General features: G+C 48.7%; 1 protein-coding gene across 1 annotated transcript in view; it reads left to right on the forward strand.

Annotated features, from left to right (window-relative positions):
* Positions 1 to 262: 262 nt before the first annotated feature.
* The window catches only part of LOC309585816 (uncharacterized protein), a gene marked incomplete at its 3' end in the record, with an annotated part of 56,291 nt that continues 32,362 nt past the window's right edge, over positions 263 to 24,191 (forward strand). The window contains 7 exon segments of the mRNA XM_082303661.1: positions 263 to 529; positions 5,326 to 5,391; positions 7,528 to 7,624; positions 7,736 to 7,842; positions 11,556 to 12,248; positions 12,327 to 12,367; positions 17,093 to 17,174. Coding sequence (XP_082159787.1) covers positions 392 to 529; positions 5,326 to 5,391; positions 7,528 to 7,624; positions 7,736 to 7,842; positions 11,556 to 12,248; positions 12,327 to 12,367; positions 17,093 to 17,174 — 1,224 coding nt within the window.

The raw sequence follows: 24,191 nt of genomic DNA on the forward strand, positions 1-24,191 counted from the left end.
TTATTTTTAATCTTTTGCGTCGGTTTTTGCCTCAAAATAATAAAAGAATCCCGGGAATTTTCCGCCGGTTTTTTTTTTTTTTCCCCGAATTTTTTAATTTTTTTTTTTTTTTTTTTTTTTTTACGGGGAATTCCCCCGAACTTTCTCACGGAAACCGCCGAGCTTCCTCACGGAAATCCACGAAGCTTTCCGAAGATACCCGAACGCTTTCCGGAAGTTCCCCCACCCGAATGAAAACGCCGAGAACAACCGGAAACACCCGAAGAAACCCAACGGGAAGAACCGAAAAGCTCCGAGCGAGTATCGGAAACACCCGAAGGAGGCGCGCGGAAGTTGCCGAAGCCACGTCCGGAAGCGGCCGAAGGCGTAGCGCAAGCGGCGCCACACCAAGATGGCGGACGGGGAGGAGGTGACTCTGGACGGGCGGCCGCTGCATCTGCTCCGCGTCGCCGACCTCAAAGCGGCCCTGGAGCAGCGGGGACTCGCCAAGAGCGGCCAGAAGAGCGCCCTGATCAAGCGGCTGCGAGGGGTGAGCGGAGATTCCCCGGTCCGGAGCGGCGGCGGGAGCGGCGGCGGCGGCGGCGGCGGGGGGGAGAGGCCGCCGTGAGGGGAGGCTGTGAGGGGAGGGGGGGGGCGGTGAGGGCGGGAAAATGGCGGCGCATGCGCGGGAAGGGCAGCGTGAGGTGAGGGGAGGGGGGGGGGGAGGGGGGGGAAGGTTCCCCTCAGGATTTTCCCGCCAACGCGTGAGGGGAGGGGGGGGGGGGTGAGGAGAGATTTGGGGTGAAAAAAGGCGGTTTTGGGAGCGCTGGAGGTGGGAAGGAGGGGGGGTGGGGGGTGGGGTGAGGAGTTGTGAGGGGAGGGGTTTTGGCGGGAAGGGCGTGAGGGGGGTTGGGGGAGATTTGGGGTGGGAAAGGGGGGGTTTGGGGTGAAAGTGAGGGGTTTGGGGTAAAAAGTGAGGGGTTTGGGGTAAAAAGTGAGGGGTTTGGGGTGAAAGTGAGGGATTTGGGGTAAAAGTGGAGTTGGGGTTAAAAGTGAGGGGTTTGGGGTTAAAAGTGAGGGAATTTGGGGTTAAAAGTGAGGGATTTGGGGTAAAAGTGGAGTTGGGGTTAAAAGTGAGGGGTTTGGGGTTAAAAGTGAGGGGATTTGGGGTTAAAAGTGAGGGGTTTGGGGTAAAAGTGGAGTTGGGGTTAAAAGTGAGGGGTTTGGGGTTAAAAGTGAGGGGTTTGGGGTTAAAAGTGAGGGGTTTGGGGTGAAAGTGAGGGGTTTGGGGTAAAAGTAAAGAGATTTGGGGTAAAAGTGGAGTTGGGGTTAAAAGTGAGGGGTTTGGGGTTAAAAGTGAGGGGTTTGGGGTAAAAAGTGAGGGGTTTGGGGTTAAAAGTGAGGGATTTGGGGTGAAAGTAAAGGGATTTGGGGTAAAAGTGGAGTTGGGGTTAAAAGTGAGGGATTTGGGGTAAAAGTGAGGGGTTTGGGGTAAAAAGTGAGGGGTTTGGGGTGAAAGTGGAGTTGGGGTTAAAAGTGAGGGGTTTAGGGTAAAAGTGAGGGGTTTGGGGTAAAAAGTGAGGGGTTTGGGGTAAAAGTGAGGGGTTTGGGGTTAAAAGTGAGGGATTTGGGGTGAAAGTAAAGGGATTTGGGGTAAAAGTGGAGTTGGGGTTAAAAGTGAGGGGTTTGGGGTAAAAAGTGAGGGGTTTGGGGTGAAAGTGAGGGGTTTGGGGTAAAAAGTGAGGGGTTTGGGGTAAAAAGTGAGGGGTTTGGGGTAAAAGTGGAGTTGGGGTTAAGAGTGAGGGGTTTTGGGGTTAAAAGTGAGAGAATTTGGGGTAAAAGTGAGGGGTTTGGGGTGAAAGTGGAGTTGGGGTTAAAAGTGAGGGGTTTTGGGGTTAAAAGTGAGGGGATTTGGGGTTAAAAGTGAGGGGTTTGGGGTAAAAAGTGAGGGGTTTGGGGTAAAAGTGGAGTTGGGGTAAAAAGTGAGGGGTTTGGGGTGAAAGTGGAGTTGGGGTTAAAAGTGAGGGGTTTGGGGTTAAAAGTGAGGGGTTTGGGGTGAAAGTGAGGGGTTTGGGGTAAAAAGTGAGGGGTTTGGGGTAAAAAGTGAGGGGTTTGGGGTAAAAGTGGAGTTGGGGTTAAGAGTGAGGGGTTTGGGGTGAAAGTAAAGGGATTTGGGGTAAAAGTGGAGTTGGGGTTAAAAGTGAGGGGTTTTGGGGTTAAAAGTGAGAGAATTTGGGGTAAAAGTGAGGGGTTTGGGGTGAAAGTGGAGTTGGGGTTAAAAGTGAGGGGTTTTGGGGTTAAAAGTGAGGGGTTTTGGGGTTAAAAGTGAGGGGATTTGGGGTTAAAAGTGAGGGGTTTGGGGTAAAAAGTGAGGGGTTTGGGGTAAAAGTGGAGTTGGGGTAAAAAGTGAGGGGTTTGGGGTGAAAGTGGAGTTGGGGTTAAAAGTGAGGGGTTTGGGGTTAAAAGTGAGGGGTTTGGGGTAAAAAGTGAGGGGTTTGGGGTAAAAAGTGAGGGGTTTGGGGTTAAAAGTGAGGGATTTGGGGTGAAAGTAAAGGGATTTGGGGTAAAAGTGGAGTTGGGGTTAAAAGTGAGGGGTTTGGGGTTAAAAGTGAGGGGTTTGGGGTGAAAGTGGAGTTGGGGTTAAAAGTGAGGGGTTTGGGGTTAAAAGTGAGGGGATTTGGGGTAAAAGTGAGGGATTTGGGGTTAAAAGTGGAGTTGGGGTTAAAAGTGAGGGGTTTGGGGTAAAAGTGAGGGGTTTGGGGTTAAAAGTGGAGTTGGGGTTAAAAGTGAGGGGTTTGGGGTTAAAAGTGAGGGGATTTGGGGTTAAAAGTGAGGGATTTGGGGTAAAAGTGAGGGATTTGGGGTAAAAGTAAAGGGATTTGGGTTAAAACTCGAGTTGGGGTAAAAGTGAGGGATTTGAGGTAAAAGTGGATTTGGGGTAAAAGTGAGGGGTTTGGGGTTAAAAGTGAGGGGATTTGGCGTCAAAGTGAGGGGATTTGGGGTCAAAGTGAGGGGATTTGGGGTCAAAGTGAGGGGATTTGGAGTAAAAGCGATGATTTCGGTGAATTCCAGGGAAATTCTGAGGCAATTTGAGGTAAAAGTGGCGATTTTTGTGAGTTTGAGGGAAGAGCTGAGGCGATTTGAGGGTAAATCCTCATTTTTCAGGTGTTTCTGAGGGGATTTGAGGTGAAAGTCGCTGGTTTTGGGGGGTTTTGAGGCAAAAATCCTGATTTTGTTGCTGGTTTGAGGCAATTTGTGTGAAAAAAAGCCAATTTTGGGCACTTTGTGAGGGGATTTGAGGCAAAAATGGCAATTTTGGGCAGTTTGTGAGGGGATTTGAGGCGAAAATGGCAATTTTGGGCACTTTGTGAGGGGGGATTTGAGGCAAAAGTCCCATTTTTGGGCACTTTGTGAGGGGATTTGAGGCAAAAATCTCAGTTTTGAGCAGTTTATGAGGGGATTTGAGGCAAAAATGTCAATTCTGGGCACTTTGTGAGGGGGTTTGAGGCAAAAATGCCAATTTTGGGCACTTTATGGGGGGATTTGAGGCAAAAATGTCAATTTTGGGCACTTTGTGAGAGGATTTGAGGCAAAAATGTCAATTTTGGGCACTTTGTGAGGGGATTTGAGGCAAAAATGCCGATTTTGGGCATTTTGTGAGGGGATTTGAGGCAAAAATCTCAGTTTTGAGCACTTTATGAGGGGATTTGAGGCAAAAATGTCAATTTTGGGCACTTTGTGAGGGGATTTGAGGCAAAAATGTCAATTTTGGGCACTTTGTGAGGAGATTTGAGGCAAAAATGCCAATTTGGGGCACTCTGTGAGGGGATTTGGGGCAAAAATGCCAATTTTGAGCACTTTGTGAGGGGATTTGAGGCAAAAATGCCAATTTTGGGCACTTTGTGAGGAGATTTGAGGCAAAAATGTCAATTCTGGGCACTTTGTGAGGGGATTTGAGGCAAAAATGCCAATTTTGAGCACTTTGTGTGGGGATTTGAGGCAAAAATGGCAATTTTGGGCACTTTGTGAGGGGATTTGAGGCAAAAATGGCAATTTTGGGTATTTTGTGAAGCGATTTGAGGCAAAAATGGCATTTTTGGGCGCTTTGTGAGGGGTTTGAGGCAAAATTGGCAATTTTGGGCACTTTATGGGGGGATTTGAGGCAAAAATGGCAATTTTGAGCACTTTGTGAGGGGATTTGAGGCAAAAATGTCAATTTTGGGCACTTTGCGAGGGGATTTGAGGCAAAAATGCCAATTTTGGGCACTCTGTGAGGGGATTTGGGGCAAAAATGGCAATTCTGGGCACTTTGTGAGGGGATTTGAGGCAAAAATGTCAATTTTGGGCACTTTGTGAGGGGATTTGAGGCGAAAAATGGCAATTTTGGGCACTTTGTGAGGGGATTTGAGGCCAAAAATGTCAATTTTGGGCACTTTGTGAGGGGATTTGAGGCAAAAATGTCAATTTTGGGCACTTTGTGAGGAGATTTGAGGCAAAAATGCCAATTTTGGGCACTTTGTGAGGGGATTTGAGGCAAAAATGTCAATTTTGGGCACTTTGTGAGGGGATTTGAGGCAAAAATGTCAATTTTGGGCACTTTGTGAGGGGTTTGAGGCAAAATTGGCAATTTTGGGCACTTTGTGAGGGGATTTGAGGCAAAAATGTCAATTTTGGGCACTTTGTGAGGAGATTTGAGGCAAAAATGTCAATTTTGGGCATTTTGTGAGGGGATTTGAGGCGAAAATGGCAATTTTGGGCACTTTGTGAGGGGATTTGAGGCAAAAATGCCGATTTTGGGCATTTTGTGAGGGGATTTGAGGCAAAAATCTCAGTTTTGAGCACTTTATGAGGGGATTTGAGGCAAAAATGTCAATTTTGGGCACTTTGTGAGGGGATTTGAGGCAAAAATGCCAATTTTGGGCACTTTGTGAGGGGATTTGAGGCAAAAATGGCATTTTTGGGCACTTTGTGTGGGGATTTGAGGCAAAAATGTCAATTTTGGGTGCTTTGTGTGGGGATTTGAGGCAAAAATGCCAATTTGGGGCACTTTGTGAGGGATTTGAGGCCAAAATTGGGAGGTTTTGGGCATTTTGTGAGGGGAATTTGAGGCAAAAATGCCAATTTTGGGCATTTTGTGAGGGGATTTGAGGCAAAAATCGGAGTTTTTGGGTCAATTTGGGTCAGCAATGTTGGGTTTTGGTGCCGTTCTGGTGGATTTTGGGCAAATTTCGGGGGTTTTGGGGAGAAATACAGGGATTTTGTGGGCGGGAGGGGTTTGAAAGATTAAATTAATAAAAAATATGATTTTTGGAAGGGCTAAATTTCCCTAAATCCCCCCAAATTCAGGCGCTGATGTTGGAGAACCTCCAGAAGCACTCGAGCCCCCACCCCACCTTCCAGCCCAACTCCCAGGTGAGACCCAAAATCCCCCGAAATTCACCCAAAAAAAGGAGGGAAAAAATGGGGAAAAATTTCCCAAAAAATCCAAAGTGATCCCAGAAATTTGGGAATTCTCATTTTTGAGGCATTTTGGGGCAGAACAGATTCAGAGGACACCACCCAGACCCCATAAATTGGTGGAAAAAATGGAAAAAAAGAGCAAAAAAAATTGGGAAAAAAATGCAAAAAAATTCCCAAAAAATTGTAAAAAATTCCCCCAAAAAATCTGAAATGATCCCAAAAATTTGGGAATTCCCATTTTTCACTGGACACCATCCAGGCCTTGTAAAATGCTGGAAAAAATGAGAGAGAATGGGGAAAAAAATGGGAAAAAAGTGCAGAAAAGAAAACCAAAAAAAAAGGGAAAAAACAGCAAAAAAAATCCCAAAAAATGGGAAAAAATTCCCAAAATTTCCGAAATGCTCCCCAAAATTTGGGAATTCCCATTTTGGGGCATATGGAGTGGAAAAACTTCAGAAGCCACCACCGAGACCCCATAAATTGGTGGAAAAAATGGGAAAAAAATGCAAAAAAAAGCGCGAAAAAAAGCGAAAAAAATGCAAAAAAAACCCCCCAAAAATGGGAAAAAATTCCCAAAAATCTCAAAATGATCCTAAAAATTTGGGAATTCCCATTTTGGGTCATTTTTGGGCAGAACAGCTTCAGAGGACACCACCCAGACTCTGTAAAATCCCAGAAAAAATGGGAAAAAAATGGGGAAACAATGCAAAAAAAAAGTGAAAAAATGAGAAAAAATTGCAAAAAAAATTCCACAAAAATGGGAAAAAATTCCCAAAATCCCAAAACGCTCCAAAACTTTGGGAATTCCCATTTTGGGGCAGATGGGGTGGAACAGGTTCAGAGGACACCACCCAGACCCCCTAAATTGGTGGAAAAAATGGAAAAAATGGGAAAAAAATGCACAAAAAAAGCGAAAAAAATGCAAAAAAAATCCCCCAAAAATGGGAAAAAATTCCCAAAAATCCCAAAATAATTCCAAAAATTTGGGAATTCTCATTTTGGGGCAGAACAGCTTTGCTGGACACCACCCAGACCCCATAAATTGGTGGAAAAAATGGGAAAAAAATGCAAAAAAATGCAAAAAAATTGTGAAAAAACCTCCAAAAATTCCTAAAAAATGGGAAAAAATTCCCAAAAATCCCAAAACAATTCCAAAAATTTGGGAATTCTCATTTTGGGGCAGAACAGCTTTGCTGGACACCACCCAGACCCCATAAATTGGTGGAAAAAATGGAAAAAATGGGAAAAAAATGAAAAAAAAACCGCAAAAAAGTTGTGAAAAAACCTCCAAAAATTCCTAAAAAATGGGAAAAAATTCCCAAAAATCCCAAAACAATTCCAAAAATTTGGGAATTCTCATTTTGGGGCAGAACAGTTTTGCTGGACACCACCCAGACCCCATAAATTGGTGGAAAAAATGGAAAAAAGGCTTAAAAAATGCAAAAAAAATGCAAAAAAGTTGTGAAAAAACCTCCAAAAATTCCTAAAAAATGGGAAAAAATTCCCAAAAATCCCAAAACAATTCCAAAAATTTGGGAATTCTCATTTTGGGGCAGAACAGCTTTGCTGGACACCACCCAGACCCCATAAATTGGTGGAAAAAATGGGAAAAAAGTGCAAAAATAAGCGAAAAAATGCAAAAAAATCCCCCCAAAATGGGAAAAAATTCCCCAAAATCCCAAAATGCTCCCAAAACTTTGGGAATTCCCATTTTGGGTCATTTTTGCTCAGAACAGCTTCAGAGGACACCACCCAGACCCCATAAATTGGTGGAAAAAATGGGAAAAAAATGCAAAAAAATTGTGAAAAAACCTCCAAAAATTCCCAAAAAAGGGGAAAAAATTCCCAAAAATCCCAAAACAATTCCAAAAATTTGGGAATTCTCATTTTGGGGCAGAACAGCTTTGCTGGACACCACCCAGACCCCGTAAAATCCCGGAAAAAAAGCGAAAAAAGGGGAAAAAAAAGCGAAAAAAGCGCGAAAAAAATCCCGGAAAAATTGCAGAAAAATCGCCAAAAATGGGAAAAAATTCCCCAAAAATCCCAAAAGGATCCCAAAAATCCCAAAATTGTCCCTTTTGTCCCCAGATGGGCGAGGCCATGGGCCAGAACAGCTTCATCAAGCAGTACCTGGAGAAACAGCAGGAGCTGCTCCAGCAGCGCCGGGACCCCCCCGAGGCTCACGGTGAGACCCCAAAACCGCCGGAATTCACCCCAAAAAGCGCCGGCAACGACCCCAAAAGCGCCGGAATTCACCCCAAAAAGCACCCGCCCTGGAACTGCTCCTTTTTGTCAGCAGCGGCGCCGGAGGAGCCGGGGGAGGAGGAGGAGGAGGAGGAGGAGGAGGAAGGAGCGGCCAGGAGGGAGCGGCGCAGGGCGGTGAGGAGGGGCCGTTCCGCGGAGGTTTGGGGCAAATTTCTGGGGTTTTGGGCAATTTGGGGATTTGGAAGGGAATTTGGGGGCTTTCGGAGGGGAATTCCAGGGGTTTTGGGGGGGTTTTTTTGGGTTCGTTTTGGGGTTTTGCTTTGGTTTTTTGGGGATTTTCTTGTGATTTTTTGGGGTTTTTTTTGGTTCATTTTGGGGTTCTCGGTTCATTTTTTTGGGATTTTCTTGTGATTTTTTTGGGTTTTTTTTGGTTCATTTTGGGGTTTTTGGTTCATTTTGGGGTTTTTGGTTTAATTTGGGGTTTTGGAGGGGAATTCCAGGGATTTTGGGGGGTTTTTTTGGGTTCGTTTTGGGGTTTTTCTTTGGTTTTTTGGGATTTTCTTGTGATTTTTTGGGGTTTTTTTTTTGGTTCATTTTGGGGTTTTTCTTTCGTTTTTTGGGATTTTCTTGTGATTTTTTGGGGTTTTTTTGGTTTAATTTGGGGTTTTTTGGTTCCTTTTGGGGTTTTTTGGTTCCTTTTGGGGTTTTTAAGGGGACTTCTAGGGATTTTGAGGTTTTTCTTTCGTTTTTTGGGATTTTCTTGTGATTTTTTTGGGATTTTCTTGTGATTTTTTGGGGGTATTTTTGGTTTAATTTGGGGTTTTTTTGGTTCATTTTGGGGTTTTTGGTTTAATTTGGGGTTTTTGAGGGGAATTCCAGGGATTTTGGGGTTTTTCTTTCGTTTTTCGTGATTTTCTTGTGATTTTTTGGGGGTTTTTTTGGTTTAATTTGGGGTTTTTGGTTCCTTTTGGGGTTTTTTGGTTCATTTTGGGGTTTTTGAGGGGAATTCCAGGGATTTTGGGGTTTTTCTTTCGTTTTTTGGGATTTTCTTGTGATTTTTTGGGGTTTTTTTTTGGTTTATTTTTGGGGTTTTTTTGGTTCATTTTGGGGTTCTCGGTTCATTTTTTTGGATTTTCTTGTGATTTTTTGGGTTTTTTTTTTGGTTTAAATTGGGGTTTTTCTTTCATTTTGGGGTTTTTTTGGTTCATTTTGGGTTTTTTGGTTCATTTTGGGGTTTTGGAGGGGAATTCCAGGGATTTTGGGGGGTTTTTTTGGGTTCGTTTTGGGGTTTTTCTTTGGTTTTTTGGGGATTTTCTTGTGATTTTTTGGGGTTTTTTGGTTTAAATTTGGGGTTTTTCTTTTGTTTTTCGTGATTTTCTTGTGATATTTTTTTGGGTTTTTTTGGTTTAATTTGGGGTTTTTGGTTAATTTTGGGGTTTTTTGGTTCATTTTGGGGTTTTTGAGGGGAATTCTTGGGATTTTGGGGTTTTTCTTTCGTTTTTTGGGATTTTCTTGTGATTTTTTGGGGTTTTTTTCTTGTGATTTTTGGGGGGTTTTTTTTGGTTTAAATTGGGGTTTTTCTTTCATTTTGGGATTTTTGGTTCATTTTGGGGTTTTTGGTTCATTTTGGGGTTTTGGAGGGGAATTCCAGGGATTTTGGGGGTTTTTTGGTTCATTTTGGGGTTTTTCTTTCGTTTTTTGGGATTTTCTTGTGATTTTTTGGGGGGGGTTTTTTGGTTGATTTTTGGGGTTTTTTTGGTTCATTTTGGGGGTTTTTGGTTCATTTTTTGGGATTTTCTTGTCATTTTTTGGTTTTTTTTGGTTTAATTTGGGGTTTTTTGGTTAATTTTGGGGTTTTTTGTGAATGTTGGGGTTTTTGAGTGGAATTCTTGGGATTTTGGGGGTTTTTTTTGGTTCATTTTGAGTTTTTTCTTTCGTTTTACTGGATTTTCTTGTGATTTTTTTGGGGTTTTTTTGGTTTAATTTGGGGGTTTTTGGTTCAATTTTGGGGTTTTTTTGGTTTAATTTGGGGTTTTTAGTTGATTTGGGATTTTTTTGGTTTATTTTTTAGTTTTTTCCTTTAATTTTGGGGTTTTTGGTTAATTTTGGGGGTTTCTGTTAAATTTTCGGGGTTTTGGTTGAATTTTGGGGGTTTTTGGTTTAATTTGGGGTTTTTGCTTAATTTTGGCGTTGTTTTAATTTTGGGAGGTTTTGTTTAATTTTGGGGGTTTTAGTTTAATTTTGGGGGTTTGGGGTAATTTTGGGACTTTTTTGGTTTGTTTTTTAGTTTTTTCGTTTAATTTGGGGGATTTTGGTTCATTTAGGGGGTTTTGTTGGATTTTGGGGTTTTTTGTTAAATGTTGGGGTTTTTTTGGTTTAATTTTGGGAGGTTTTGTCATATTTGGTGAATTTCCCCACTTTGGGTGGAAATTCCCCATTTTTGGGTCGATTTCTGCCTTTTTCAGCCAAAATTCTTCCATTTTGGGCAAATTTTCCCATTTTGGTGGAATTTCCCCATTTGTGTTGGAATTTCTTCATTTTTGGGTGAATTTTCCCCATTTTGGGGTTGATTTCCTCATTTTGGGTGAAATTCCTCCATTTTGGGTTAAATTCCTCCAATTTGGGGTGAATTTCCCCATTTTTGCATGGAAATTTCCCATTGTTTGGGTCGATTTCCTCATTTTTGGGTGAAATTCCTCAATTTTGGGGCAAATTCCCCCATTTTTGGGTAGAATTTCCCCCATTTTAGGGTTAAATTCCTCCATTTTGGGCAAATTTTCTCATTTTGGGTGGAATTTCCCCATTTGTGTTGGAATTTCTTCATTTTTGGGTGAATTTTCCCCATTTTTGGGTGGAAATTTCCCATTTTTGCATCGATTTCCCCATTTTGGCTGAAATCCCTCCATTTTGGGCAAATTCCCCCATTTCTGGGTCGATTTCCCCATTTTTGGGTAGAATTTCCCCATTTTGGGTGAAATTCCTCTATTTTGGGTTAAATTCCTCCATTTTTGGGTTAAATTGCTCCATTTTTGGGCAGAATTCCCCCATTTTCGGGGGAAATTCCCTCATTTTCAATCAAAATCCCCCATTTTTGGGCAAACTTTGCCATATTTGGTGAATTTCCCCACTTTTGGGTGGAAATTTCCCATTTTTGGGTGAAATTCCTCCATTTTGGGCAATTTTCCCCATTTTTGAGTGAAATTCCTCCATTTTGGGTGAAATTCCTCCATTTTGGGGTGAATTTCCCCATTTTTGGGTCAATTTCCTCATTTTTGGGTTGATTATCCCCCTTTTTTGGGTGAAATTCCTCCATTTTGGGTGAAATTCCTCCATTTTAGGGTTAAATTCCTCCATTTTGGGGTGAATTTCCCCATTTTTGGGTCAATTTAATCATTTTTGGGTTGATTTCCCCCATTTTTGGGTGAAATTCCTCCATTTTGGGTGAAATTCCTCCATTTTAGGGTTAAATTCCTCCATTTTGGGGCGAATTTCCCCATTTTTGGGTCGATTTCCCCCATTTTTGGGTGAAATTCCTCCATTTTTGGGTGAACTTCCTCCATTTTAAGGTTAAATTCCTCGATTTTGGGGCGAATTTCCCTATTTTTGGGTCGATTTCCTCATTTTTGGGTCGATTTCCCCAATTTTTGGGTGAAATTCCTCCATTTTGTGTTAAACTGCTCCATTTTTGGGTTTAATTCCTCCATTTTGGGGCAATTTTCCCCATTTTTGGGTAGAATTTCCCCATTTTGGGTTAAATTCCTCCATTTTGGGGTACAATTCCCCCATTTTCGGGCGCAATTCCCTCATTTTCGGGTCAATTGCCTCCGTTTTTGGTGCGAAATTCCTCCTTTTTTCTGATTTTCCCATTTGTTCCCCCCCAAATTTCCCCCCTCTCCCCTCCCCCACCTCAGACCCGCTCGGCTCCGCCCCCCGACCCCGCCCCCGAGCTCGGCCCCGCCCCCCGCGCCGGCCGCCGCCGCCCCGCCCCCCACTCGGGAGCGGCCGAGGAGGAGGAGGAGGAGGAGGAGGAGGAAGAGGAGGACGAGGAGGAAGAGGACGAGGAGGAAGACGAGGAAGAAACCCCAAAAACGCCCGAAAAAGCCCCAAAACAACAACAGGAAGAGGCGGGGCCTAACCCGGAAGTAACAACCGCCAAACCGGAAGAGGCGGAGTCAAAGCAGGAAGAGGCGGAGTCAAAGCCGGAAGAGGAAGAGCCCAAACCGGAAGTGGAGGAGCCGAACCCGGAAGTGGAGGAGAGACAAGAGGAAGGGCGGGAACAGGAAGTGCCCGCGCAGACGGCGCCCCCTAGCGAGGCCTCCCCCGCCGCAGCGCCCCCTGGCGGCCGCAGCCCCTCCCCTCCCCCCCTCCCCCAACAGGGGGCGGGGCCAGCAAAGGGGGAGGGGCTTCCGGAAGAGGGGGAGGGGCCGAAAAAGGAGGAAGAGGACGAGGAAATGGAGCCCCTCCCCCCCTCGCTGAGCGCCGAGGCCCCTCCCCCACCCCGCCCTTCCCCCCCTTCCTCCTCCTCCTCCTCCTCCTCCTCCTCCTCCTCCTCCTCCTGCTGCCCCTCCCCCCCCGGGCCGGCCTCACCTGCGGGGGGGGCTCAGGTGAGTCACGTGAGGGGGTGGGGGAGGGGCGGGGGACCCCCCCCCCCAATGGAGGCTGATTTTGGTTTGTGCCGCCAGGAGGGGGAGGGGCAGCGGCGGGAGAGCCCCAAGGAGGAGAGGTGAGCGGGGGAGGGGTCCCGAAATGGGGCTGGGGTCGGGTTGGGGGGCTCCAAATGGGGTTGGGGGGTCCCTAAAATGGGGCTGGGGGGTCCTAAAATGGGGTTTGGGGTCCCTAAAATGGGGTTTGGGGTTCCTAAATGGGGCTGGGGTCCCTAAAATGGGGTTTGGGGGGTCCTAAATGGGGTTTGGGGTCCCTAAAATGGGTCTGGGGGGGCCTAAAATGGGTCTGGGGGGTCCTAAAATGGGGTTGGGGGTCCCTAAATGGGTCTGGGGGGGTCCTAAAATGGGTCTGGGGGTCCCTAAATGGGGTTTGGGGTCCCTAAATGGGGTTGGGGGTCCCTAAAATGGGGCTGGGGGTCCTAAAATGGGGCTGGGGGGTCCTAAAATGGGTCTGGGGGGTCCTAAAATGGGGCTGGGGGGGCCTAAAATGGGGCTGGGGGTCCCTAAATGGGGCTGGGGGTCCTAAAATGGGGTTTGGGGTCCCTAAAATGGGTCTGGGGGGTCCTAAAATGGGGTTTGGGGTCCCTAAAATGGGTCTGGGGGGTCCCTAAAATGGGGTTTGGGGTCCCTAAATGGGTCTGGGGGGTCCTAAAATGGGGCTGGGGGGTCTTAAAATGGGGCTGGGGTCCCTAAAATGGGTCTGGGGGGTCCTAAAATGGGGTTTGGGGGTCCCTAAATGGGGCTGGGGGTCCTAAAATGGGTCTGGGGGGGCCTAAAATGGGGTTGGGGGGTCCCTAAATGGGGCTGGGGTCCCTAAAATGGGGCTGGGGGGTCCTAAAATGGGGCTGGGGTCGATTTTGGGGTCTCTAAATGGGGCTGAGGTCCTTTAAGGGGTCCTTAAATGGGTCTGGGGTCCCAAAATGGGGCTGGGGTCGATTTTGGGGTCCTTAAATGGGGCTGGGGTCCCTAAAATGGGGGTGGGGTCCTTTAAGGGGTCCTTAAATGGGTCTGGGGTCCCCAATTGGGTCTGGGGTCGTTTTTGGGGGGTCCCCAATTGGGTCTGGGGTCGTTTGGGGGTCCCCAATTGGGTCTGGGGTCCCTAAAATGGGTCTGGGGTCGTTTTGGGGGTCCCCAATTGGGTCTGGGGTCCCTAAAATGGGTCTGGGGTCGATTTGGGGGGTCCCCAATTGGGTCTGGGGTCCTTAAAATGGGTCTGGGGTCGTTTTTTGGGGGTCCCCAATTGGGTCTGGGGTCGTTTTTTGGGGGTCCCCAATTGGGTCTGGGGTCGTTTTTTGGGGGGTCCCTAAAATGGGTCTGGGGGGGGGGGGGGGGGTCTCTGTCCCCGCCACCAGGGGGCGCCAGAGCGCGCCAGTGGGCGTGGCCTGCCCATATATGGCCGCCCCCAGGGTGGGCTTAGCCCCGCCCCCTCACCCCTCATTGGCCAAAGCCCCGCCCTCACCCTCCCTTATAAAGTCATAACCACGCCCCCTTCCACCTATCACTCAACCCCCAAACCCCGCCCCCTCTCTGCTCTGATTGGCTCCTCAACCCCCCTTTAACCACGCCCCCCTCTGAAATCGCCGCCTCCCATTGGCTCCTCCTCCCGCGCGCGCGCGGGGCATGCTGGGATCGCGGCAAGATGGCGGCGCCGCCGGGCTGCGGCCGCCCCGCACAATAGCGGGGGGGGGAGGGGGCGCGGGGTGAGGCCCGAAAGGGGCGGAAAATGGGGGAAAAACGGGCGAAAACGGGCAAATCTGAGGGGAAAGTGAGGGGGAAAGGGCGGCTCCGAGGGCAAACGGGGCGCGGGGAGGCCGCGGGAGGCGGGAAACGGAGCGGCGGCTGAGGGAGGGGGGCAGCGGGTGGGATGGGAGGGGATGAGGGGAGGGGGAAAGGGGAGAAAAAGGGGGGGAAAAGGGGTAAAAAAGGGTAAAAAAGGGGATTTTGGGGGGATAAAAGGGGATTTGGGGGGTCCCGGGTGGGGTTTGGGGGGGATTTGGGGGGATGGGGAGGGGATTTTGGGGGGATTTGGGGGGGATTTGGGGGGGAATTTGAGGGGATTTGGGGGTTTTTGAGGGGATTTTGGGGGGTTTGATGGGGTTTTGGGGAGATTTTGGGGTTTTTGAGGCGATTTTGGGGGGATTTGGGGGATTTTGAGGGGATTTGGGGGATTTTGAGGGGATTTGGGGGATTTTGAGCGGATTTGGGGGATTTTGAGGGGGTTTTGGGGGATCTTGGGGGGATTTGAGGAAATTTTGGGGGATTTGAGGGGATTTTGGGCGGATTTGGGGGAATTTTTAGGGGATTTTAGGGGGTGTTGGGGAGATTTTGAGGGGATTTTAGTGGATTTTGGGGGGTTTGAGGGGATTTAGGGGAATTTTGGGGCATTTGAGGGGACTTTTGTGGGTTTTGAGGGGATTTGGGGGGGATTTGAGGGGATTTTGGGCGGATTTTGGGAAGGTTTGGGGGTATTTGAGGGAATTCGGGGAGATTTGGGGGAGATTTGGTGGATTTTGAGAGGATTTTGGGGGGATTTTGAGGAGATTTTGGGGGGATTTGGGGTTTTTTTGGGAATTTATGGGAAATCTTTAGGTCCGAAGCCCCTCCCCAATTCCTCCCCCAAATTTCGGATGGACGGGACCCAAATTCCTCCTAAAATGCCCCAAAATCCCCCCCAAATTTCCCCAAATCCCCCCCAAATTTCCCCAAATCCCCCCCAAATCCTCTAAAAGCCCCAAAATCCCCCCAAAAATTGGCATCTAAGGGGCAGAGACTCCTCAAAAGCCTCCAAGACCCCCCCAAATCCCCCCAAAATTCTCCCAAACCACCCAAAATTGCCCAAAATCCCCTGAAATTCTCCAAAATCCCCCCCAAAACCCCTAAATTCCCCTAAAATCCCCCAAAATTCTCTCCAAATCTCCCCAAAACCCCCCAAATTTTGGATCTATGGGACAGAGACCTCTCAAAACCCCCCCAAAATTCCCCAAAATCCCCCCAAAATCGCCCAAAATTTCCCAAAATCCCCCCAAAAATCCCCTAAGTTTCCCCAAAATGCCCCAAAATCTCCCCAAATTTGGGATCTATGGCACAGAGACCCCTCAAAACCCCCCCAAATCCCCCCAAACTCCCCTAAATCCCCCAAAATTCCTCCCAATCCCCCCCAAACCCCCCAAAACTCTCCAAAATCCCCCAAAAAATCCCCCAAATTCCCCCCAAATGCCCCAAAATCTCCCCAAATCCCCCCAAAATTGGGGTTTATGGGACAGAGACCCCTCAAAACCCCCCAAGACCCCTCCAGACCCCCCCAAATTTCCCCAAAATTCCCTCAAAACCCCCCAAAATGTCCAAAAATCCCCCAAATTCTTCCAAAATTTCCCAGAATTCCCCCCAAAATTCCCCAAAAATGCCCCAAAATCTCCCCAAATCCCCCTAAATTTCAGATCTATGGCACAGAGATCCCTCAAAACCCCCTCAAATCCCCCAAAATCCCCTCAAAACCCCCAAAATCCTCCTGAAATCACCCATAACACCCCAAAATCCCCCCAAAATTTCCCCAAAACCCCCCAAATTTCAGATTTATGGGACAGAGACCCCTCAAAACCCCCCAAGACCCCCCAAATCCCCCCAAAATCCCCCCCAAACCCCCCAAAATTCCCCGAAAATCTCCTAAATTCCCCCAAAAATCCCCCAAATTCCCCCAAAATGCCCCAAAATCTCCCCAAATCCCCCCAAATTTTGGATCTATGGCACAGAGACCCCTCAAAACCCCCCAAAATCCCCCCAAATTCCCCCAAAATCTCCCCAAAAACCCCCCCCAAATTGGGATTTATGGGACAGAGACCCCCCCAAGACCCCCCCAAATTCCTCCAAGACCCCCCCAAATCCCCCCAAAATGCCTCAAAACCCCCCCAAATCCCCCCAAAATCTCCCCCAAACCCCCCAAAAATCCCCGAAAATCTCCTAAATTCCCCCAAAAATCCCCCAAATTCCCCCAAAATGCCCCAAAATCTCCCCAGATCCCCCCAAATTCGGAATCTATGGGACAGAGACCCCTCAAAATCCCCCCAAATCCCCCCAAAATCCCCCCAAACCCCCCCCCAAATTGGGATTTATGGGACAGAGACCCCCCAAGACCCCCCCAAATTCCTCCTAGACCCCTCCAAATCCCCCCAAATCCCCCAAAATCCCCCAAATTGCCCCTGAAATGCCCCAAATCCCCCCCAATTTTGGATCTTTGGGACAGAGACCCCTCAAAACCCCCCAAGACCCCCCAAAATTCCCCCCAAATCCCCCCAAATCCCCCAAAATCTCCCAAAATCCCCCCAAACCCCCCCCAAATTGGGATTTATGGGACAGAGACCCCCCAAGACCCCCCCAAATCCCCCCAAATCCCCCCAAAATGCCCCAAATCCCCCCAAAATGCCCCAAATTCCTCCAAAATCCCCCCAAATCCCCCCAAATTTTGGATCTTTGGGACAGAGACCCCTCAAAACCCCCCAAAATCCCCCCCAAACCCCCCAAAATCTCCCAAAATCCCCCCAAATCCCCCAAATTCCCCCAAAATCCCCCCAAACCCCCCCCCAAATTGGGATTTATGGGACAGAGACCCCCCCAAGACCCCCCCAAATCCCCCCAAATCCCCCCAAAATCCCCCCCAAATCCCCCCAAAATGCCCCAAATCCCCCCAAAATGCCCCAAATCCCCCCAAAATACCCCCCAACCCCCTCCCCTCCCCCCCCCCTTTGCAGCCGCCCCTCCCCCAGCCGCGTCTCCCCTCCCCCCCCCAGCTCGGAGCCGGCGCCGCCCATGGACCCGGGACCCCCCCCCGGCCCGGGGGGCCCCTCCCCCACCCCCGGCGCCCCCCCCGAGGTAACCCCGGCACCCCCGGGTGGGGGAGGGGCAGAGGGAGGGGGGGGGAGGGGGGAGGGGAGCCCCAAATTTTGGGGGGGGGGGGGAGGGGCAAAGGGGCTGCCCCGGGGGGGGGGAAACGGCCCCGAAATTGGGGGGTTTGACCCCAAAATTGAGGGGTTTGACCCCAAAATGGAGGGGTTTGACCCCAAAATTGGGGGGTTTGACCTCAAAATTGAGGGGTTTGACCTCAAAATTGAGGGGTTTGACCCCAAAATTGAGGGGTTTGACCCGAAATTGGGGGGTTTGACCCCAAAATTGAGGGGTTTGACCTCAAAATTGAGGGGTTTGACCTCAAAATTGGGGGGTTTGACCCCAAAATTGAGGGGTTTGACCCCAAAATTGAGGGGTTTGACCCGAAATTGGGGGGTTTGACCTCAAAATTGGGGGGTTTGCCCCGAAATTGAGGGGTTTGACCTCAAAATTGAGGGGTTTGACCTCAAAATGGAGGGGTTTGACCCCAAAATTGGGGGGTTTGACCCGAAATTGGGGGGTTTGACCTCAAAATTGAGGGGTTTGACCCAAAATTGGGGGGTTTGACCCCAAAATTGAGGGGTTTGACCCAAAATTGGGGGGTTTGACCCCAAAATTAGGGGGTTAGGGGCAGAGTTGGGGGGGGTTTGCCCCGAATTTGGGGGTTTTCGGCCCAAAATTGGGGGTTTTTCACTCGAAAATGGGGGATTTAGACCCGAACTTGAGGGGTTTTCACCCAAAATTGGGGGTTTAGGTCCAAGATTGGGGGCTTAGGTCCAAAGTTGAGGTTTTTTAACCCAGAATTGGGGGTTTTTCACCCAGAATTGGGGGCTTCGGTCCAAAGTTGAGGTTTTTTGACCTGAAATTGGGGTTTTTTCACCCAGAATTGGAGGTTTTGGTCCAAAGTTGAGGTTTTTTCACCCGAAATCTGGGGTTTAGGCCCAAAATTGAGGTTTTTTGACCCAAAGTTGGGGGTTTAGGCCCAAAGTTGAGGTTTTTTAACCCAAAGTTGGGGGTTTAGGCCCAAAACTGAGGTTTTTTCACCGGAAATTGAGGTTTTTTCACCCGAAATTGGGGATTTGTCCAAAAGTAGGAATTTTTAGACCCAAAATTGGGGTTTTTAGGGTCCAAAACTGGGGATTTAGACCCAAAATCGGGGATTTTTCACCCAAAATTGGGATTTTTAGACCCAAAATTCCCAGGCTTTTTGTCCAAACTTGGGGTTTTTAGGTGCCAAAATTGGGGATTTTCCACCCAAAATCCACTTATGGGGCAGCCCCACATCTGTAAATGCCCCAAAATTGGGGATTTTAGACCCAAAATTGGGGATTTTAGACCCCAAATTGGGGATTTTTAGCTCCAAATTTGGGGGTTTTAAGGCCCAAAATTCGGGATTTTGGTCCAAAATTGGGGCTTTTTCACCCAAAATGATGGATTTGTCCAAAATTAGGAATTTTTAGCTCCAAAATTGGGGGTTTTAGGGCCCAAATTTGGGGATTTAGACCCAAAATTGGGGATTTTTAGCTCCAAAATTGAGGTTTTTAGACCCAAAATCGGGGATTTTCCACCCAAAAACCCAGTTATGGGGCAGCCCCATAGATCAGGGACCCCCAAAATTGAGGTTTTTCCACCCAAAACCGGGGGATTTAGACCCAAAATCGGGCTTTTTCCACCCAAAACCCCACTTCTGAGACAACCCCACACCTGAAAATGCCCCAAAATCGGGGCTTTTTAGCTCCAAAATTGGGGGTTTTAGACCCAAAATCGGGGGTTTTTAGCTCCAAAGTTGAGGTTTTTAGACCCAAAATCGGGGATTTTCCACCCAAAAACCCAGTTATGGGGCAGCCCCATAGATCAGGGACCCCCAAAATTGAGGTTTTTCCACCCAAAATCGGGGGATTTAGACCCAAAATCAGGGTTTTTAGCTCCAAAATCGGGGGATTTAGACCCAAAATTGGGCTTTTTCTACCCAAAAATCCACTTCTGGGACAGCCCCACACCTGAAAATGCCTCAAAATCGGGGCTTTTTAGCTCCAAAATCGGGGGTTTTAGACCCAAATTTGGGGATTTAGACCCAAAATCGGGGCTTTTTAGCTCCAAAATTGGGGGTTTTAGGACCCAAATTTGGGGACTTAGACCCAAAATTGGGGATTTTTAGCTCCAAAATCGGGGGTTTTAGGGGTCAAATTTGGGGATTTAGACCCAAAATCGGGGATTTTTAGCTCCAAAACTGGGGGTTTTAGGACCCAAATTTGGGGATTTAGACCCAAAATCGGGGATTTTTGGCTCCAAAATTGGGGGTTTTAGGGCTCAAATTTGGGGATTTAGACCCAAAAATCGGGGCTTTTTAGCTCCAAAGTTGAGGTTTTTAGACCCAAAATTGGGGATTTTCCACCCAAAAACCCAGTTATGGGGCAGCCCCATAGATCAGGGATCCCAAAATCGGGGTTTTTAGACCCAAAATCGGGGTTTTTAGCTCCAAAATTGGGGGTTTTAGGGCCCAAATTTGGGGATTTAGACCCAAAATCGGGGATTTTTAGCTCCAAAATTGGGGGTTTTAGTGCCCAAAATTCAGGATTTTGGTCCAAAATCAGGGTTTTTCCACCCAAAACCGGGGGATTTAGACCCAAAATCGGGCTTTTTCCACCCAAAACCCCACTTCTGGGACAACCCCACACCTGAAAATGCCCCAAAATTGGGGCTTTTTATCTCCAAAGTTGAGGTTTTTAGACCCAAAATCGGGGATTTTCCACCCAAAAACCCAGTTATGGGGCAGCCCCATAGATCAGGGATCCCAAAATCGGGGTTTTTAGACCCAAAATCGGGGTTTTTAGCTCCAAAATCGGGGGATTTAGACCCAAAATTGGGCTTTTTCCACCCAAAACCCCACTTCTGGGACAACCCCACACCTGAAAATGCCCCAAAATTGGGGCTTTTTAGCTCCAAAATTGGGGGTTTTAGACCCAAATTTGGGGATTTAGACCCAAAATCGGGGCTTTTTAGCTCCAAAGTTGATGTTTTTAGACCCAAAATCGGGCTTTTTCCACCCAAAAATCCACTTCTGGGACAACCCCACACCTGAAAATGCCCAAAATCGGGGCTTTTTAGCTCCAAAATCGGGGGTTTTAGACCCAAATTTGGGGATTTAGACCCAAAATCGGGGCTTTTTAGCTCCAAAATCGGGGGTTTTAGACCCAAATTTGGGGATTTAGACCCAAAATCGGGGATTTTTAGCTCCAAAATCGGGGGTTTTAGGGCTCCAATTTGGGGATTTAGACCCAAAATCGGGGATTTTTAGCTCCAAAGTTGAGGTTTTTAGACCCAAAATCGGGGATTTTCCACCCAAAAACCCAGTTATGGGGCAGCCCCATAGATCAGGGACCCCCAAAATTGAGGTTTTTCCACCCAAAATCGGGGGATTTAGACCCAAAATCGGGCTTTTTCCACCCAAAAATCCACTCCTGGGACAGCCCCACACCTGAAAATGCCTCAAAATCGGGGCTTTTTAGCTCCAAAATCGGGGGTTTTAGGGCCCAAATTTGGGGATTTAGACCCAAAATCGGGGATTTTTAGCTCCAAAATTGGGGGTTTTAGGGCCCAAATTTGGGGATTTAGACCCAAAATCGGGGATTTTTAGCTCCAAAATCGGGGTTTTTAGGGCCCAAAATTCGGGATTTTGGTCCAAAATCAGGGTTTTTCCACCCAAAACCGGGGGATTTAGACCCAAAATCGGGCTTTTTCCACCCAAAACCCCACTTCTGGGACAACCCCACACCTGAAAATGCCCAAAATCGGGGCTTTTTAGCTCCAAAACCGGGGGTTTTAGACCCAAAATCGCGCTTTTTAGACCCAAACCCGGGCCTTTTTTCCCCCAAAATCGCGCTTTTGACCCCAAAACCGGGCTTTTTCCACCCAAAAATCCACTTGTGGGGCAGGAAACGACCCCAGTGAGGCCCAAGTTCGCTTATGGGGCAGCCGAGTTCACTTGTGGGGCACCCCACAGATTTTGGAGCCCCCCAAATTCACTTGTGGGGCACGAACGGATGAGGAGGAGCCCGAAACGCCACTTGTGGGGCAGGAAATGGACCCAGAATCCACTTGTGGGGCAGAGAATGGACCCAGAATCCACTTATGGGGCAGAGAACGAACCCAAACTGCACTTATGGGGCAGGAAATGGATCTGGAACCCCTTAAAACGCCACTTGTGGGGCAGAGAACGAACCCAAACTGCACTTGTGGGGCAGGAAATGGACTTGGAAACCCCCAAATGCCACTTGTGGGGCAGAGAACGAACCCAGACTCCACTTGTGGGGCAGGAAATGGACCCAAACTTCACTTATGGGGCAGAGAATGGATCTGGAACCCCTTAAAATGTCACTTATGGGGCAGGAAACGAACCCAAACTGCACTTATGGGGCAGAGAATGGACTTGGAAACCCCCAAACGCCACTTGTGGGGCAGGAAATGGACCCAGAATCCACTTGTGGGGCAGAGAATGGATCCAAACTCCACTTGTGGGGCAGAGAATGGATCCAAACTGAACTTGTGGGGCAGAGAATGGATCTGGAACCCCCCAAACGCCACTTGTGGGGCAGGAAACGAACCCAGAATCCACTTGTGGGGCAGAGAATGGACTTTGAACCCCCCAAATTCCACTTATGGGGCAGACAACGAACCCAAACTGCACTTGTGGGGCAGAGAATGGACTTGAAACGCCCCAAATGCCACTTGTGGGGCAGGAAATGGACCCAGACTCCACTTGTGGGGCAGGAAATGGACCCAAACTGCACTTGTGGGGCAGAGAATGGATCTGGAACCCCTTAAAACGCCACTTGTGGGGCAGAGAACAAACCCAGACTCCACTTGTGGGGCAGGAAATGGACTTGGAACGCCCCAAACGCCACTTGTGGGGCAGGAAATGGACCCAGAATCCACTTGTGGGGCAGGAAATGGACCCAAACTCCACTTGTGGGGCAGAGAATGGACTTTGAACCCCCCAAATGTCACTTGTGGGGCAGAGAACGAACCCAAACGCCACTTGTGGGGCAGAGAATGGATCTGGAACGTCCCAAACTGCACTTATGGGGCAGAGAATGGACTTGGAAACCCCCAAATGCCACTTGTGGGGCAGGAAATGGACCCAGAATCCACTTGTGGGGCAGAGAACAGACTTGGAACCCCTTAAACGCCACTTGTGGGGCAGGAAATGGACCCAAACTCCACTTGTGGGGCAGAGAATGGATCTGGAACCCCTTAAACGCCACTTGTGGGGCAGAGAATGGATCTGGAACGTCCCAAACTGCACTTATGGGGCAGAGAATGGACCCAAACTCCACTTGTGGGGCAGGAAATGGATCTGGAACCCCCCGAAATTCCACTTGTGGGGCAGAGAACGAACCCAAACTCCACTTGTGGGGCAGGAAATGGACCCAAACTGCACTTATGGGGCAGAGAATGGATCTGGAATGTCCCAAACGCCACTTGTGGGGCAGAGAATGGACTTGAAACCCCTTAAACGCCACTTGTGGGGCAGGAAACGAACCCAGAATCCACTTGTGGGGCAGAGAATGGATCCAAACTCCACTTGTGGGGCAGAGAATGGACCCAAACTTCACTTGTGGGGCAGGAAATGGACTTGGAAACCCCCAAACGCCACTTGTGGGGCAGAGAATGGATCTGGAATGTCCCAAACGCCACTTGTGGGGCAGAGAATGGACTTGGAACCCCTTAAACGCCACTTGTGGGGCAGGAAATGGACCCAGAATCCACTTATGGGGCAGAGAACAGACTTGGAACCCCTAAAACGCCACTTGTGGGGCAGAGAACGAATCCCAGTGAGCCCCAACTCCACTTATGGGGCAGAGCACGGATCTACAACCCCTCAAACACCACTTGTGGGGCAGAGAACGAACCCAAACTGCACTTGTGGGGCAGAAAATGGATCTGGAACCCCTTAAACGCCACTTGTGGGGCAGAGAACGAACCCAAACTGCACTTGTGGGGCAGAAAATGGATCTGGAACCCCTTAAACGCCACTTGTGGGGCAGAGAACGAACCCAAACTCCACTTATGGGGCAGAGAACAGACTTGGAACGCCCCAAACGCCACTTGTGGGGCAGGAAACAAACCCAGAATCCACTTGTGGGGCAGAAAATGGACCCAAACTTTACTTGTGGGGCAGAGAGCAAATCCCAGTGACCCCCAACTGCACTTATGGGGCACAAACGGGACCTGGAACGCCCCAAACGCCACTTGTGGGGCAGAAAATGGACCCAGACTCCACTTAGGGGGCAGAGCACGGATCTGGAACCCCCCGAAATTCCACTTGGGGGCTGAGCACGACCCCAAATTCCACTTGTGGGGCAGAAAACGAACTTTGAACCCCCAAATTCCACTTGTGGGGCACAAACCGGACCTGGAACCCCCCGAAATTCCACTTGTGGGGCAGAAAACGGACTTTGAACCCCCAAATTCCACCTGTGGGGCAGAGAACGAACCCAGACTCCACTTATGGGGCAGAGAATGGATCTGGAACTCCCCGAAATTCCACTTGTGGGGCACAAACCGGACCTGGAATCCCCCGAAATTCCACTTGTGGGGCAGAGAGCAAATTCCAGTGACCCCCAACTCCACTTGTGGGGCTGAGCGCGGATTTTGAACCCCCAAACGCCACTTATGGGGCAGAAAACGGACCTGGAACCCCCCAAACTCCACTTATGGGGCAGAGAACGGACTTGGAACCCCTTGAAATTCCACTTATGGGGCAGAGAACAAATCTGGAACCCCCAAATTCCAGTTGTGGGGCAGAAACCAGACCTGGAACCCCCCCAAACGTCACTTATGGGGCAGAGAACGAACCCAAATTCCACTTATGGGGCAGAGAACGGACTTGGAACCCCCCGAAATTCCACTTGTGGGGCTGAGCACGACCCCAAATTCCACTTGTGGGGCAGAGAATGAACTTTGAACCCCCAAGTTCCACTTGTGGGGCACAAACCGGACCTG

Source organism: Coloeus monedula, assembly GCF_965178545.1.
Source record: "Coloeus monedula genome assembly, contig: HAP1_SCAFFOLD_472, whole genome shotgun sequence".
Lineage (NCBI taxonomy): Eukaryota > Metazoa > Chordata > Aves > Passeriformes > Corvidae > Coloeus > Coloeus monedula.